Source organism: Cynocephalus volans, chromosome 10, assembly GCF_027409185.1.
Source record: "Cynocephalus volans isolate mCynVol1 chromosome 10, mCynVol1.pri, whole genome shotgun sequence".
NCBI classification, from domain to species: domain Eukaryota; kingdom Metazoa; phylum Chordata; class Mammalia; order Dermoptera; family Cynocephalidae; genus Cynocephalus; species Cynocephalus volans.
Genome location: NC_084469.1, coordinates 8,513,492 through 8,531,079, shown reverse-complemented (window position 1 = coordinate 8,531,079; position 17,588 = coordinate 8,513,492). Strand labels below are relative to the sequence as shown.

The 17,588-nt window shown below is 59.0% G+C and overlaps 1 protein-coding gene across 1 annotated transcript; it reads left to right on the top strand.

The window, feature by feature from the left end:
• Positions 1-862: 862 nt before the first annotated feature.
• Positions 863-17,452, top strand: PPP1R9B (protein phosphatase 1 regulatory subunit 9B). Its single transcript, XM_063112974.1, has 10 exons — positions 863-2,714; positions 6,637-6,769; positions 8,126-8,246; positions 10,239-10,343; positions 11,413-11,548; positions 12,154-12,306; positions 12,419-12,472; positions 14,961-15,190; positions 15,537-15,633; positions 15,820-17,452. The coding sequence occupies exons 1-10, from the start codon at positions 1,350-1,352 to the stop codon at positions 15,871-15,873; spliced, it is 2,448 nt and encodes an 815-aa protein (XP_062969044.1). The 5' UTR covers positions 863-1,349; the 3' UTR covers positions 15,874-17,452.
• Positions 17,453-17,588: the final 136 nt, after the last annotated feature.

The window sequence follows — 17,588 nt, the reverse complement described above, 5'->3', positions numbered from 1 at the left end:
AGGCCTCTAGAATTCCTTCTCCAACCCCCTTCTTCCTGTTTGAGAGATGAGAGTGCCCTGGTAGGGGCATGAAGACAGGGATTCTACCCGTTTTCTTCCAGCCTGGGGTGCAGAGCAGGCAGCCTCTTCAGGCTTCCAGACGGCAAAGGGCAGCTTTGGGGATCCTTTGCCACTTGGGTGATGGCGCCCACTTCCTTTCTTCATTCCCCCTCCTCCACCAGGGCAAGGTCACCAACGCTGAGCCAAGGCCTCACACCTTCAAGGGTGCAAAAGATTCCCTAGGGGAAATTGTTAAAACGCTGATTCCCGGGTTCAGCCTCTGCGGTTCTCCTTCACAAGGCCTTGGGGAGGCCCCGGCTATCTGCATTTTTACCAAGCGCCCAGCGATTTTGATGTTACTAGCCTTGAAGCATACTAAGGAGCTCGAAGGACCTAGAGGGAAATGATCTTTTGCCCCTCCCCACAGAACACCCCTTCACAGTTGAGGAGAGACCACAGTGGCTGGACTGCCTCCCCCCGATATTTAATGGGGCAGCTGTTATGAGGGTCGTGATAAGTGCAGTCAGAGGTTTGGATCCAAGAGGTGAAGAGGACTGGCCAAGGTCTGGGGGCTGCGGAAGGCTCTCCGCGAGGGACCGGCAGGGGAGGGCATAAGATCTGGTGGAGGGGAAGGGGAGGGCTCACAGGCTCCAGCCCCGGAAATCCGATCCCTTTAGGACCCAGAGGTGCCAGTCCCCCAGCGGCGGCTGCGAGAAGGGCAGCCGCTTGGTCTCGGGCAGCCGCGGCTCCGGTAGAGCCAGAGAAAGACCGAGGCTCGGGGCGCGGGGGGGAGGGAGGGAGGGAGGGAGGCGCGGCGGCAGAGCGGCCCGGGCCGGCCGAGCAGCCATGGGCGCCGGGGTGCCGGGTCCCCCGAGAGCCGCGGCCCCCGGCCGGAGTGGGGGGCGCCCGGGCTGCCAGCCCCGGTGACACCGCCTCGGACGATGTGAGCCGGCGCCGCCGCCGCTGCTTCGCGGACAGGGCGCGCGGTCCCACCGGCCCCGGCCGCCGCTTTGCTAATTTGGGTGGGGGCGACCGTACCAGGCCGCTCAGGTTTTTGAAGAGGGGCTGTCTTGGCTGGCTGTCTTGGCAGCTTGGTTGGGGGAGGCGACCCACACAGGGCGCTAGATTTTTTTTTTTTCCCTATTTTTTTAAAAGCAGGGTTAACTGTTTTTGGCAGCTTGATTTTGGGGGAAACCCTGAAAAAGGCCTTTCGGGTTTCTTGGGTGGGGGGCGGTGGTCCCGACTTGGCCAGCCGCCTGTTGGAGGGGGGGAGCGGGGAGCGGGGGGATGCGAACCCAGCTCCCCGCACCATGATGAAGACGGAGCCTCGGGGGCCCGGGGGTCCCCTCCGGAGCGCCTCCCCGCACCGCAGCGCCTACGAGGCGGGCATCCAGGCGCTGAAGCCGCCCGACGCGCCCGGGCCCGACGAGGCACCCAAGGCGGCCCACCACAAGAAATATGGCTCCAACGTCCACCGCATCAAAAGTATGTTCCTGCAGATGGGCACGACGGCGGGGCCGCCGGGCGAGGCGGGCGGCGGCGCGGGCCTGGCCGAGGCCCCGCGGGCGTCCGAGCGCGGCGTGCGCCTGTCGCTGCCGCGGGCCAGCAGCCTGAACGAGAACGTGGACCACAGCGCCCTGCTCAAGCTGGGCACCAGCGTGTCGGAGCGCGTGAGCCGCTTCGACTCCAAGCCCGCGCCCTCGGCGCAGCCCGCGCCGCCGCCGCACCCGCCGTCCCGGCTGCAGGAGACGCGGAAGCTGTTCGAACGGAGCGCCCCGGCGGCCACCGGCGGCGACAAGGAGGCCGCGGCGCGGCGGCTGCTGAGGCAGGAGCGCGCCGGCCTGCAGGACCGGAAGCTGGACGTCGTGGTGCGCTTCAACGGCAGCACCGAGGCGCTGGACAAGCTGGACGCCGACGCCGTGTCGCCGACGGTCAGCCAGCTCAGCGCCGTCTTCGAAAAGGCCGACTCGAGGACCGGCCTCCACCGTGGGCCGGGGCCCCCCAGGGCCGCGGCCGCAGGGGCTCCCCATGTCAACTCGAAGCTGGTCAGTAAGCGGTCCCGGGTGTTTCAGCCACCGCCCGCCCCGTCGGGGGATGCCCCAGCCGAGAAGGAGCGCGGCCCCGGAGGGCAGCAGCCCCCGCAGCACCGAGTGGCTCCTGCTCGGCCGCCCCCCAAGCCCCGGGAGGTGCGCAAGATTAAGCCGGTGGAGGTGGAAGAGAGCGGGGAGTCGGAGGCCGAGTTGGCGCCCGGGGAAGTGATCCAGGCCGAGGTGACGGTCCACGCGGCCTTGGAGAATGGCAGCACCTTGGCAACCACAGCCAGCCATGCGCCCGAGGAGCAGAAGGCCCAAGCGGCCCCCGAGGAGGAGGTGGCGACGGCGGCAGCGCCAGAGAGGGGGGTGAGCAGTGTCCGGGCCCCGGACGTGGCCCCGGAGGAGGCGGATGAGTCCAAGAAGGAGGACTTCTCAGAGGCGGACTTGGTGGACGTGAGTGCCTATAGTGGGCTGGGGGAGGACTCTGGGGGCAGTGCCCTGGAGGAGGACGACGAAGACGAGGAAGAGGATGGGGAGCCTCCCTACGAGCCCGAGTCAGGGTGCGTGGAGATCCCAGGGCTATCGGAGGAAGAGGACCCGGCCCCGAGCCGGAAGATCCACTTCAGCACGGCGCCCATCCAAGTAAGTGAGCCCCCTCCCACCCCCGCGCCGCCCCTGCCACGTGCACGCCGTCGCCCCCGCCTCGCCAGCCGAGCTTGGCAGGCTGAGTCAGCCCCTGCCACCCAGCCCCCTTCCCAGAAGTTCCCACCCTGAGGGGGACGTGGGGGAGCTCCAGCTGTTTGTCAGAGGGGGACGAAGTTCAAGTCTGGGAAGGGGGTGGCCTGCCCAGACCTGCCCTCAGGTTCCTCTGCCTGCGGCACCTCCCAGTGCTCTGATGTACCCGCCCTGCCCCACGCGGGTACTGGAACACCTGCTTTCTCTAACTTTCCCAGACAATCCCTCCTCCAGAGGCTGTCGGAGGCTGGGGCTTGGTGGTGTGAAGGGCTGTGTGTGTCTTCAGGAGAGACTCCCCACATGCATCCTAGAAGAAGGAGTCAGGGAGCTTAGAAACCCTCCTTGCTTTCCCCCTATATGGAAGCTGGGTGGGGGGTCGGGGAGCCAGGAACTTCCCAAAACTAAGGTGCTGGAGACGGCAGGGCAGCCCTTCCTCCACCCTGTCTGTACCCCCACTCCAACTTTGCAGAAGTGAAAGAAGGAAGCAGGTCGTGGGGGTGAGCTAGGCTCTGGCCATGTGACTGGGGTTGGGGAAAAGGCCCAGGCTAGGGCCCTGTTCCCTGGGAGTCTGTGCTGGGCTAGCAACTGGGGTCCTAGGTGGCACAGGGAGGAGGCACCTTGTATGGCCTTTGAGGAGGGGTAGGCCTTTTGCAGGGAACAGAGAAGAGGAGGTGGGGCAGGGAAATCCCCCAGGGTGCCTGGTAACAGTGGCATGTCTTTGCTCTTGGCAGCTCAACAGGACGGACTCCCAAAGCCTTGGCAGGCCCCAAGTGCTCTTGCCACTTTCTCTGAGCGCCCTGAAAGAGGGATGAGAGCTGTCCCTTTGGGTGGGGGGGTCTCAGTTTGCCCCCGCCACCGCCATTATTGGTGATTGGTTTGCGGGCTGTGCCAGTGCTTTGAGATCTTCAGAACAGTGCCAATGGGGAGGGGGTATCCCTTGGGGAGAATGAACCACCCCAGGCCACCCCTACTTCCCACCACCTTCTGTTCTTGGCTGGCACATTCAGCCTGATGATTCTTGCTCACTGCCCCAGGCTCAGCTGTGCCAGCTGTGGGTCCCTGGATTTTCCTTGGCCTGGACCCTGCCTAGCCTTTACCCCTCTGCAGCCAACCCCCTATGTGTTTGCTTATAGTTTCCATAACTACTCCTAGACACTAAGTTGCCCTAGTTTCTTCTCACCCGTCCCAGAATATCTTCACCTCTGCCCCCTCCCACCTCCCACCCCAGCGGGAGGCCTAAAAGGCTAAAAGTGAGTGGCTGCTGCTCCCTCCCAGGCAGGCCCCTTCCCCTGAGCTGGGACCTTAGGAGTCTCCTCCCATCCCCTCTCCCCTTCTCAAGGCAGTGGGATGGAGGATTATGGTGTTTCATGGGACTCAGAGGGAGTCAGGATCCCCCTACCCACACCCACACTCCCACCAGTTCTCTGAGCAGCCTGATGACCTCAGACATGGAGTTTGGTCTGGGCCTGTGACTGTCTATATTTGACACCTTACCCTGATTTTTTGGTAAAAAATAGCACATGATTTGGAGCAGTGCTTCCCTACTCCCTGGTGACGCTGGAGCTCACCGGTCCGGCCCAGTGTGAAAGCCAGAGTGTGTGGTGCGGGCCTTAGTGTGTCTGTCTTTGGGCTTTGCTGGGGATCTTCTCCTCCCCACCCTGGCACAGGGGGTTTTCTTCTCCCTGCCCCCACCCCTGCATCAGTACTGAATCCAATTGTTGCCCTTATGGAGGTGGAGGCTTCAGCTGAGGGCAGACAACCCAATTCCAGATTGTCACCTGGAGGTAGGACTGAGCCCAAAGCCCTCTAATAGACATATGATGGTGGGCAGCCTGAGGAGGGGTGGGGAGTGGTCTGGAGTCTACTAGCCTGAGGCCTGGGATTCCTGCACAGGGCAGGATTTGAAAGGTGGACAGGATTTGAGAAAAGAGGGGAGTGTGAAGCCCAGGACAGGCTGTGAGGGTGTGTTTTGGAGGTTGCAGTGGTTGTGGTCATCTGAGTGTGTGGGAGGGAGGGGTTTTGTTGATCCAGGAGCCCACAAAGACTGAGGGATGAGGGGACCCTATCTCCTGAAGCAGAGGGTGAAGGTCAAGGGACTCAGATGCAAAAGTAGGCCAAAGCCAGTTTGCTGGGTCCAGGGTCACTCCAGCCCCTGTCCTAGTGCCTGGGGCAAAGTCACTGGTGTCCCACCCACCAGAACCCAGCTGGGTGCGGTCTCATCCTGCCCTGCCACTGGTTAACCCATGTGTCCTTTGGCAGTGGACCTGGTATCTTGGACTGTGTGCGGAATGGGTAGCCCATTCCTTTAAGGAGCTAGGGGGCACTGGCCAGATATTGGGAGAACCGTCCACCAACCACTGCACAATGGATGAACAAGCTCTAAGGGCCTGAGCCCAGACTTCTCTGATGCTGTGAAATTGAGGGCACTGAGCTAAGTGACCACAAAGGCCCCTCCCAACCATACTTCTAGTCCCATGAGCACCCCTCCCCCTCCCACTGTGGCAGTGAGGGGGTGGGGATGACATGGAGCAAGCCCAAACAAAAGCTGGGACACAAGAGTGCTGCTGCCTGCCAGGGTGCCCATGGATCTGCTCCTGCAGCAGAGGGGGCCCTGGCAAGGGCCTTGGGGGAGATGGTGTCCCACTCCAGCTCCTTAGGCCTCAGGCCCAGTCATCTGTAAAGCTGCTCACCACCCTTCCCTACCCCCACTTTGCTCCAAGTGGTGCCAACCTGTCACTGCAGGCAATGAAGCCTGAATGTTATGGTACCCCAAATGGTGCTCATTAACCTCCCACTGGGGGCACCCCTGCCTGGGCCCAGAATTAGGCACCCTCTCTGAGCCCCTGCCCCACCTTCTCTGTTCTTTTGGGGAGGGTCGGAGCTGGAAATTCCCCTCTTTGTTGAGAGACACAGGAGGAGGGAGACAGCAGGGTCCAGGAGGGACCAAGCCTGGGTTTGCTGTGGACAGTGTCAGAGAGGCTGCCACTTCCCCCCTCTCCTTGGTCTCTCCAGGGCCTAGGGCCTATGCCTGAGCCAACCAGTGCGTGGGGAACAGGGCATCACTCTGAGAGCTGCTATTCTTGGGGGAGAGGGGCCTGGGCATGCAAGGAAGGCCATAGGAGCCCAGCTTGTTCCCCTGCTCCTGCCACCTGAGGGGCACCTGGGGGTGGAGGGCCTGCCCTTTCCCCATGGGGGTAGAGGTGGTCTCTCCTGCTCCCCTCCTCCATCGCAGCATCCTCCTCAGTTTCAGGTCCCAGCCAGTCCTGGGTGCCTCTCTGCCTGTCTCCATGCCTCTCTCTCCTGCTCCCCTATTCTCTCCACTCTGCCCATGTCTCACACCCGCTCCCCCCTCCTCCCCATCTGGCAGCCTCCAGCATCCTCTTCATTCTTTCTCCCCTCCTCTTCCCCTCTCCTGCTCAGCCTGTTCCTTCCTCCCTGCATCTGTGTCTTTGTGTCCACCTGGCCTCTGTCTGGCCCTCTGAATCCTCATCTCTCATGTGCTCTCTAACCTGGGTGTCTGGGTTCCTGAGTCTGACAGTTTCTCCAGGATTGCCCTGCCCTTCCTATAGCAGATCATGCATAACAGTGTGGGTCAGGCAAGGCCGGGTCCCTTTCTCTCTTAACCCTGAGGCTCCAGAGCTCGGAGCTGGGGTCATTGTGGGACTGGGCAAGGCCTCATCTCAGGCCTCTCTGGGGGCAGGGGAAAGGCATGTGGCAGGAGGGGTGAGGGGGCCATGGGGTGGGTGGCTCAGCCTGCCCCCTCGACCTCCTCACGCCAGTTCTGCCCTCACCCTCCTGCTGGCCTCTCTGACAAGCTGCCCCTCTCCAGGTGTTCAGCACCTACTCTAATGAGGACTACGATCGTCGCAATGAGGATGTGGATCCCATGGCGGCCTCTGCTGAGTACGAGCTGGAGAAGCGGGTGGAGAGGTTGGAGCTGTTCCCTGTGGAGCTGGAAAAGGGTGAGAGGCCAGAGGCCCAGACCATGTGGGCAAAGCCGGGGTTGAGCCAAGTCTTCTCTCTGGTGCCAGCTTCTGTTCTGTGCCCTAAGGGGCTCCCACGGACATCTTGGGCCTCTACTTGACTCAGGCCTCTACCTGACTCAGGCCTTTGATGGCCTTCCCATCAGCACCCCACAGATACACGTGACTCCCACCAGCCCAAGCTCACACCCCCACCAACTCTGTCATGGAAGGACATTTGCTTATTCCATTAACAGAGCTCTGAGTACTGTGTGTGAGGTCCTGAGCTTTGTGTTGGGGATACCGTGACGGGCAAAAGCAGGCTCCCTCAGGAGCGTGTCTCCTCCAGGAGGCCAATTGGGGAGGCAGACATCATGGAACAGTCGCATCTAACTGCGTCCTTATGCACTGCAATAGGTGCTGGGAAAGCATTCAACAGGAGGCCTGACCAGACTGGAGAGGGGGATCCCCAGCAGGTGATGCTTGAGTGGAGCTCTGTAGAACAGGAGTTGAGGGCAGTGTGCAGGGTGCATTTCCACAGGGAGGGTGACAAAGGTGTACACCCAGGCTTCGCAGACCATGGGGAGGACATAGTCCTTTTCTGGGATGGCGTGGGGGCTGGTGCAGGGCATGGGAAAGGTGTTCTACAAAGACCACACCAGGCTGTGATGTAGGGAGAGGGGTCACAAGGAGATGGAGAGAGACTGCTGTGGTGTGGACAAGATGATGGCAGAGCAGGGAGTGGGTGGACTCAAAAGAGCCTCAGGGGTAAAAGCAACAGGATCTGGTGTACTGGACTTAGGCGGAGGCTGTGAGGGGGAGGGAGGGATCCAGGTGCCTCCCAGGACTGGCAGCTGGTGGGTGGTGGTGCCATCCCCCACTAGGGAGTGTTTGTGGAGGGGAAGGTCATGAGTTTGGATGTCAGAGGCCCACGAGGCAGGCGGGGCAGGTGTGGAGAGGGGAGAAACAGAGATCAGTCTGCTTAGAGAGGGAGAAGGCCTAAAGGTTTAGGGCCAAACCCCACCACAGCCACCCCATGCCAGCCACACACCTGTATCTGTGTACACAAGTCTCTCACTCGCCCATGCCACCCTTGGCACATCCTGCTGCTCATCAGTTCTTTTGGTAGGGCAGGGAGTAACCCAAGAGCCAACCTAGCTGGCTTGCAAACCTGGGGTGGACAGACCCATGCCCCTTCCCCAGTTGTGGGGTATCCACTTAGGCATGGGGACTGCATCTGGATGTGGGACTGTGCCCTAGAGTGAGGTCTCTTACCCCATGCCCCCCACAAGCCCTCATCTGGAGTTCCACGACCTCTCCCCATGCCCTGGCATCTCACCACCCTCTGCTCCACAGACTCCGAGGGCCTGGGCATCAGCATCATCGGCATGGGGGCCGGGGCGGACATGGGCCTGGAGAAGCTGGGCATCTTCGTCAAGACTGTGACTGAGGGTGGCGCAGCCCATCGGGACGGCAGGTACCACCCCCGACCTTCCCCATTCTTGCCCAACTCCCTCCTTCGCCAGCCATCACCTGTGGGGTGAGCCACTAAGCAGGGGGCATGAGCCATTCCCTGGGAGCCTTCTGTGCTCTGTGTGTAGTTCAGCTGTTCGCTGTGCCAGGTGCTGTTCCAGGCCTAGGGGCTACACAGTGAGCAGAACAGATAGAAGCCTTTGCCCTAAGGGCATTCACGTTCTAGAGGAGGACAATGGTCAAGTTGGGGGGCTGTACTTGGGTGTTGTGTGTCCTGGTTTGGGGTCTGTATTGTGCCTTTGGAGGGTGAGTGTGGGCATGGAGCTGTGTGTCTGGAGTACATTTGAGCATTTTCTTTTGGTTAAAAAATATTACATCCCTGACTCTGTTGCTGGGCTGGTGCCAAGCCCTGGGAAGTCAGTGGTGAGGAGCTTGCCCTTGGGAAGTGTGCAGCACAGTGAGGTAGACAGACATTCAACAAGTGAGCACAGAAAATGATGAAATGGAGGAAAAATACGGGTGCCATGAAGGCATAAAAAAAGGGCTTGACTTCTCTGAGTGTCAGGGAAGGCTCCCTGGAGGAGGTGACACTGGAGCTGAGAGCTGAAGGACAAGCAGGAGCTAGCAAGGCTGAGGGGGCACAAGGGTTCCATGCAGGGGAGCCTAAAGCAGGCAGGTCTGGCTGGAGCAGAGAGAACGAGGGGGCTCCGGGTGCTGATGTGACTGGACAGATGGCGGGGTGTACCTGGAGCTGGGGCTGCTCTTTGTGTGTGTGTATGCCTGTGTTGCACAACTGTGACTCGAATCAGGGTGTTCTGTGGGTCGGAAGAGTCAGGGAGGGCATCCTGCAGCTCTGGGCCAGCCCGGTGACCCCTCTGGTGGCTGTTCTGCTGTGAGTGTATTGTAGGGTAGAGGGGAGTGGAGTGGGAAGGCTGTAGGGTGGTTGTAAGTTAGAGGTTGACATCAGGAGTCCCTTGTGGTGGTATCTCCAAACCCGGACCCCCCCGCCTTCCATATGATGTAAGTGAGTTGGTGTCCTTGTGAGGGCTCGGTGACTTTAAGGTCATGTTGCTAGAGATGGGATGGCCTCATTCAGGGAGCTTCTGCCTGTTGTGGCCCAGGTGGCATGGAGGGGTCCAGGGAACAGGAAGGGTGACAGTCCTTGTCCTTTCACTCACCCCCTCTCCTTCCTGATTTAAACTTTCCAGAGCTTTTCCCCTTGTCGCCTTTTGGCAGTGTGGGGAGTGTGTGTGCCTGTGTGAGCGTGTCCACAAGCTTGTGCCCACATGGAAGTGGGGGGCATGTGGGGGTGAGCTCTTTACAAGAGGCCATTTCCTCCATTTCCACATGGGACCCCTGAGAGAAGGCCTGGAGCTCCCAGGGAGGTGGGAGTGGAGGAAGGAGGTAGCCAAGGGTACCCCAATATTCTTCATCCCCTCCCCAGACCAGGACCACCCCCATGTCTCCCCTTCTTATGTGGCAAACAAGGGCTTCCAATGCCACAGCTGGAGTGCATTGGGGGTTGTGCACCTGTTTCAGGTGTGTGGGATGGTACGTGAACTTGAGAGTGCTACTTGGGTCTCAGGCATATGGGAGAACATCTGTGGATTTAGCTCTGTGCAGAAATGTCAGAGGAAGCCATGTCACGTGTGTGCCCCTTGCCTGTGTGCATGGCAGAGATGAGCTCTGAGGACATCACATCACTCTGTCAGGTGTGAGGGAGGAGGGGACAAGAGTGTGATTGTCACGGGAAGTGTGCCTGCCGCCTATCCTGGTCCTGGATGCCTGTGTCTGCTTTGCTTGCCTGGCTTGAACTGCACACATGGGTGCACCTGCCTGATCCCTCATCCTCTGGCCTCATGAATTTTATGCAGGTAGACAAAGTACCAGGTCCCTGTGGGGACTGAGCCTGGAATTTTTGATGGGAGGGAGACCACCTCTACCCTAGCTCCACAGTTCCTCTTGTGCCCCCCTTAACCAACGTCATCTCCCCTAGGATCCAGGTGAACGATCTCCTGGTGGAAGTGGATGGAACGAGTCTGGTGGGAGTGACCCAGAGCTTTGCAGCCTCTGTGCTCCGCAACACCAAGGGCCGAGTGCGGTGAGAACCCAGGGGGCAGGGATAGGTGGGGCGTTGGGGCAGGCAGGAGGCTCGGCCCTCATCCAGCCACTCTGCCCAGCTGCCCACATCCAGCGAAGGTTCTGGGTGGCCCATCTCACAGAGGAGGGTCCACTGACTTCCTGCCTGAAGTGATTGCTGTGCCCACAGCCCCTTCGTCATGCCTGCCTTCCCATCCTGTGCTCCATGGCCACTGCTGGCCACCAGTGTTCCGGCTTCAAGGTTCACTGCCCCTCCAAACTTTCCTCTTGTGCTTATTCTCCTTTCCTCTTACCTGTCCCTGACTCACTCATTGAAGAACCAAGATGTGCAGGATGAATGCCAACCCAGTTGAGGTCCCCTCATACGGAACTTCGTCCCTCCCTCCTAACCAGCCCCATGTAACCCTGGGAAGACTCCTCCCTGGGCCTGTAAATGAAAGGGATTGGATTAGAAGCTCCCTGTGTCCATTCCACCACTGGCATAACATTCAGGGATCACTCCCTACCCCCTCCAAGAGGGGCACTGCCCCCAGGAAAGGGTGGTGGAGAGAAACAGGATGTGGGTGGCCACAGGGAGGAGGGGTTGGTGCCTGGAAGTTCCACTATTTCCTCTCCATCCTAATCTCCAGTCATCATCATCCCGCCCCTTCCTGAAGCTCAGGGGCTTGGAACATACCCAAGACACACACCTCCACAGCCCCAGCCCTGCTAGGGTGGGCCATCTTCACCATTCCTCTGCCTCACTTTCTCCCATATGGTGGGGGAAGGGCCCCGACTCTGGCAGCTCCTGACCTCATGTCTCCTGCAGCCCAGTCCAAAGTTTGGTGACATCCCTCTTCCTCCAAAACTGGCCAAGAGGGCAAGTGGGCCTTCTGGCCTCCCCTGGGAAGGAAACCCAATAGGGCCCGCAGCCTCGCCATTCATTATTAACACTGCAGCCTCTGGACTCAGCCCTCTCATTTCCCCTCCCCTGGGAAGGCCTGGGTTTGGAGAGGGGAGCGCCAACAGGGAGGATGGCAGCAGGACCCAGCGGAGGACAGAGGCAGGGGATGACTCTGGTGCCCCTGCAGGTTCATGATTGGCCGGGAGCGGCCGGGGGAGCAGAGCGAAGTGGCCCAGCTGATTCAGCAGACCCTGGAACAGGAGCGATGGCAGCGGGAGATGATGGAGCAGAGATACGCCCAGTACGGAGAGGATGACGAGGAGGTAGGGACTCCTGGCCGGGCTAGCAGCACGATCGCCCCCTGGCGGCTAGATGAAGCATGACAGTCATCTTCTGTCCACAGCTTCCCCAGGGTTTGTAAGGAAGCCCAAAGTGCCACTCCTATCCCAGGGTAGCCCCAGTCTGAGGGAAGAGATACAGACCCTTCCCTCAAAGAACCTCTAGGCTGATGGAAGAGTCACATCCTGTCTTCAGAGCGCCTTCCTGGTCCTGCAAGGAAACAGTTCCCTCAAAGAGCCCCCATTCTGATGGGACAGCATAGCTCCTAACCTCAGGAGACCTAGTCTGAGGAGCAAGACAGGTCCAGACCTTGGGGGACCTGTAGTATGAGGGGAAAGTACAGGCTGTTTCCTCAGGGTCCCAGTCTTATAGGGAAACTATCACTGCCCTCAGGGCGCTCCCCAGCTTTTGGGGGGAGGACACTAACCATGCGTCTGGTGCAGCCCCAGAAAGATGGGGGACCCATGAGCCACACCCCTGGCTAGCTTCCAGTCTGACATGGGCAGACTGCTGCTGGTCTAAGCCCAGGTCATCAGGGCTGAGGGAGGAGGGGTGGGTAGGGTCCACAGTCTCCTGTCTCCCTTCACAGACGGGAGAGTATGCCACTGACGAGGATGAGGAGCTGAGCCCCACGTTCCCAGGCAGCGAGATGGCCATCGAGGTGTTTGAGCTAGCAGAGAATGAGGATGCACTGTCCCCTGTGGACATGGAGCCCGAAAAGCTGGTGCACAAGTTCAAGGAGGTGGGAAGAGGAGGGGTCCCTGGGGTGGTGGAGGACGAAGGTGGGCCAGTATCCTGCCCTGCAGCACTGCCTGCCCCAGCCGGAGCTGAGCACCAGCCCTTGTGCCCTACAGCTCCAGATCAAGCACGCTGTGACCGAGGCAGAGATCCAGCAGCTTAAAAGAAAGGTGAGGGGTATGTGTGTGTTGAGAAACAGGGTCTGAGGGCCAGGGGAAGGATCCCTCACACTTGTGTGTGCCGATACTTGTACACCACCCACAGACACAGGCACCCACAGAACAGGCTGCTCTGAGTTAAGGGGACATAGTATTAAGACCTTGAGCTCTGGACCCATCTGTTCTACCACTCACTTGCTGCTCTGTGCCTCAGTCTCCTTGCCTGTAAAGTGGGGTAATAACAGTACCAACACCAGAGGATCACTGTGAGGATTAAATGAAATAATACACGTAAAGTCCTTAGCACAGTGTCTGACGTATCATTGGTGCTCAATAAAAAGTCAAAGTATTAGCTATTATACTGAAGCTCACTAAGTCGCACTCCATTCACTGAATACAGACCCAGTGATAAATACATATTACCCAGAGATACACACACTGTCACATGCCAGCCTGGATCCAGTCACCTAGAGACACCCATTCTACATGGATGAAATCACGGAGACACTGGACCTGTGCTTTATGTGACATTACACCCAGGAGCATCAGCCTGGTTACATAGACCCACTCTGCATTTGCCTGCTCTCAGACTCACAGGAGTGACCATCATTCAGACTACCTGGTCTAGGAAGAGTGTCACAGGACATGCACATTCTTACCTGGGCAGGCAACACAGAGGTGCTGATGCTCATGTAACCGGGTGGTGACACACAACATACATAAACATGCATGTGTACCATGCACAGATGCTTGCACTTGTAGGCATGTAGTTACACAGACTTCATATTAAAAGTCTGCATAGGATGCCTACTGGGGCCTGATGAGTAGGAGTCCCAACCTACACGAAGCTTCTGGTATGGTGGAGAGAGATGGGTTTATAGGGGCTACACTGAGGAGAGACATGTCACACCGAGGTACATGGGTGTGTACGCTCTCTCGTGCGGGTATACACCTACTAGACACATAGAGAGGAGAGTGTGAAGCCGAGCCTCAGGGAAGGACAGGGTTTAGAAGGCTGAGGCAGAAGGAAAGGCATTACTGCAGAGATGCATGCTGGACCTTGGAGGTTGGCTTGGGAGGAGGCCTGCCAGGCTGCAGCCGCCATTCCTGTGGAGGAGAGGTGGGAGCGGGGCTGGGCTGCCAAGGTGGGCTGTGACCTGCAGCCTCCTGACTCCCCTCGAAGGACCTAGCCTTGGTCCTGTAGGCAGCATGGGGCTGTGGGCCCATATGGGGGCTTCGAGAAGGTCACTGCCTATGAAATGGGAGGACGTGAGGGTGTGCAGGGCTTGGAAGCAGGCAAACTGGTCAGAGGCCTGGACAGTGTTCTGACTGGGGTAGGCCAGGACTGGCCAGAGCACAGGCTGAGGGTATGGAAAGGAAAGATGGGTTAGAGCTGTATTTCCAGGGTCAAGATGACAGGCCTTGTTCCTGAGTGTATGCAGAGCATGAAGGGGAGGGGTGAGTTAGAAATCTGTGCATTCAATTTACAAACATTTGTTGGGTACCTTCTAGATGCCCAGCTCTGTTCTAGTCCCTGTGATGGGCAAAAGCAAAGTTCATTCTTTTCCTTGCACAGCTTAGTCTGCACACCAGTGATGGCATTGTTACAAGCTGACATGGGGCTCTGTTGGAGAGGACAGGGTTACTGAGCTCCTAAAGCAGAAGGAGCCTGACTGAACTAGGGGTGGGGTTAGTTGAAGGCTATGGGGCTCTGCTGTTGAGGGAGTCACAGGAAGCTTCTCTAGGGAAGTGATATACTGAACAGAGAGCTGAAGGGTGAGCTAGTGGGAAATAACTAGGCAAGGGGGAGGGGAGATGAGGGACATTCCAGGAGAGGGAACAGCATGTGCAAAGGCACTATAGCAAGTCTGGGGATCTGCAGGAAGGCCTGTGTGGCTGGAGTGCAGAGAGCAAGGGGCGTTTGCAGCAAACAAGGTGGTGGGGCAGGCAGGGGCTTGGGATTGCATGCTGGGATGGCTCTGAGATGGGGACACCTGTTAATAGAAGTGAGCAAGTCAGGAAAGGAAGTGTAGGTTTGTGCAGGTGGAGGGGCTGGTTTGGGGTGTGGTAACTATGAGGAGCTGGGAGATAAGGCTGGAAGTTGGGAGCGAGGTTGGGCTGTGTTTCAGGATTTGGGACTCAGAGTGCACAGAGGTGGGACCGTGCCCCAGGGCAGTGAGTATGGAGAGAACAGAGGATCCAGGATGGAGCTTTTAGGGATTGGAGGTCTATACTGGGGTCACCTGGTTAGTCAATGACTAACAGAGCCCTCCTTCCTCCCTGGGAGTAGGTGCAATGACAGGGATCCTGGCTAGGATCCCTGAGGCCAAGGTGGCACCTCTTCCCTCTCAGGCTCAGCCCAGGAGAGTTAGTATTTGGGGTGCAGTGGGCTCCACATCTGCGGCAGTCCCCTGGAGACTCTGGCCTCAGTGCCAGGATGGGGGTGCCCCTTGGCTCCCTCTGGCCCCCACCAACTCGGGTCCACTCCTTCTGCTCTCAGCTGCAGAGCCTGGAGCAGGAGAAGGGACGCTGGCGGGTAGAGAAGGCCCAGCTGGAGCAGAGTGTGGAGGAGAACAAGGAGCGCATGGAGAAGCTGGAGGGCTACTGGGGCGAGGCCCAGAGCCTGTGCCAGGCTGTGGATGAGCACCTGCGGGAGACCCAGGCCCAGTACCAGGCCCTGGAGCGCAAGTACAGCAAGGCCAAGCGCCTCATCAAGGACTACCAGCAGAAGTACGTGGCCTGGGGGCTGGGGGCGGGGGTCCTGGGCCCATGGAGGATTGAGAGGCCCCTTGATTACAGTCCGTCCCCGTGGCATCTGAGTAGGGAGGCAAGGAGCACAGAATTTGGAGCGCCCCATGGTGGGGGTGCCTGTTCCCGGAATGACTGGGCTCCAGAGCCCACACAAGGGCCAGGTCCCCGAGGCTTTGAGAAAACCTGAGACCTCCAGACCTGAGAATAGGGTGAGGGGCAGAGTTGCCCAGGTGGAGCTGAGGACAGGGCTGAGAACCCTGATTCTCCCTGGACAGAAGCTAGACCACCCACCTTTATGCACCATCTGTTCCTTGCCTGTCACCAGGGAAATTGAGTTCCTGAAAAAGGAGACAGCGCAGCGTCGGGTTCTGGAGGAGTCAGAGCTAGCTAGGAAGGAGGAGATGGACAAACTCCTGGACAAGGTAGGCTCAGGGGTGCCCTGGGGCACTGCCTGGTGGAAGGAGCTGCACATAAGCCCCCATCTAGCACCCACCCTGTGGATCCTGGAGGGAGAAAAGAGGGGGGTCATATCCCCATCAAAGGGGCAGAAGGGGCAGGGCCTGTGCCTGGTGTCCAGCCCTGACCCTCCCCACCCCTTTGTTTTCCAGATCTCAGAACTGGAAGGAAACCTGCAAACACTGAGGAATTCCAATTCTACTTAACAGGAATCATTCCTTGACTGGACAATACTTAATCCTCTCCCATTGTCCCCTCACCCCTGTCCTCAATACCCCACCCCGCTCCCTATCAGCCTGGGGACAGGTGCCCCGACTCCCCCCACCCCTCCACCCCACCTTCCCCAGCTTCGGACCAGAGGGCCGATATCACAGGCCCCAGTAAGGTGGCCCGGGCAGACAGGCGGCTAGAAGGGCGGCCTCCTTGCCCCATGGGGCTGAGGCACAGAGGCCGGGGGATGCCAAGGGCTGGCCCGGGTGGTGGATGGACACAAGGACCTGCAGACCAAACTGCCAGACTTTACAACCTCCAGTTTTTGTCTCTGGACTGGAATGGGGCTGGGGGCTCTCCCAGCATCTCACCACCTGGAGGCTGCTCCCTGCTCATGGGGCACCTGGGTGGCCCTGGGCCTCTTGACTTGAGATTCTACCTTCTTGGCCCTTCCCTCTCCCACCATTATTGTGCTGTCTCTGTTGCATTCTGACCTTCCTGCTTGGGGAGGTTACCTTGACACCTCCTCCCATCCCTGTTCCCCTATCCAGGGAGGGATAGAGTCCATCCCAGAGCCTGGAGGCTGAGCCTGGCCTGCACTGATTTCTCATGTATCCTTCGAGACAAGGAGAGTGAGAGTAGGAAAAGGAGTCCCAGGACACCTGGTCCCCAGCTCCCCCTCTCCTCGGGCAGCAGCCCTCAATTTCTCCTTGTGCCTCCCTTCTCCCAGGTGCCAAATAGCCATAACCTCCTCCTGGAACTGTTCTGTGGCCTCTCTGGGGTCCAGGTTTCCTGGTCAAGCCCAGGAATGCCAGGGAGGAGAGGAGGTCAGTTTAGGGGGCCTGGGTGCAGAGATCCTGGTCTTAGGCAAAGGGAGCATTTCTCATGGAGAACCAGGCCTTAGCCTGCCCTGCCCAGGGGACACGTGGAAGCCTTGTACTAACAGCACAGATTCAGCCTCGCCCCACCCCAACCCATACTGTTTTCCAGTGTTTTGACTGGAGGGCAAAACATTACCATCTTTTGGGAGACCAGGGCTGCCCTGCTGGCAACCTGCTTTCTAAGTGAAATCGACTTCATTTCCCCACGTTAACCCCAAATTGGGGCTTGGACCAAGGGAGGTGAGACTCCCCCAGGTCTCCTCCCCTTTCAGAATCCATGTCATTTTGCCACTTCCTCATGCCACTGCCCCAGACCTGGGTTTTTGTTCATTTTTTAAAAACGGACAACCCCGTCCCACCCGTTTTGGCTTCCCCTTGTCCCCTGTAAATAGACCACGCCATTGATCAGTATTTCTTGCCCGCCCCTTCCTGCCCCCAGACGTGCCCCACCCCCTGAAAGAGCTGGCTGTCTCCGTGCGGGGATCGTACACTTCACCCCGGCAGATGGAGGGGGCGGAGCCGGGTGGGCGGGGCCGCGGGGCGCTTCCGGCTTCTCGGGCCGGCAGTTCCCCTGCCCCGCCCTCCGGAGGACTGTGTCTCTGTATATAATATATATATATGTATGTATTGTTCCTGGTTTTGTACGGACCATGCCCTCTGTCAGATCGTCCCCATAAAAGCAGCCCCCAGAGCCTCGCTGCCTGGTTTCTTGATTCGCTGGAGGGGGGAGGGGTCAAGGATGCTAGGCTGCCCCCAGTGGTCCCCTCCCACCAGTGCTGCCTCGGACCCTGGGGATCTTCTACAGAATTCCACGATTCCCGGTTCCAGCA

Bases quoted from the DNA above. Each gene is read 5' to 3' on its own strand.
- PPP1R9B (XM_063112974.1), top strand. From the start codon at position 1,350: ATGATGAAGACGGAGCCTCGGGGGCCCGGGGGTCCCCTCCGGAGCGCC. The intron at 15,191-15,536 runs GTACGTGGCCTG...GCCTGTCACCAG, and splicing joins ATCAAGGACTACCAGCAGAA to GGAAATTGAGTTCCTGAAAA. The intron at 15,634-15,819 runs GTAGGCTCAGGG...TTTGTTTTCCAG, and splicing joins TGGACAAACTCCTGGACAAG to ATCTCAGAACTGGAAGGAAA.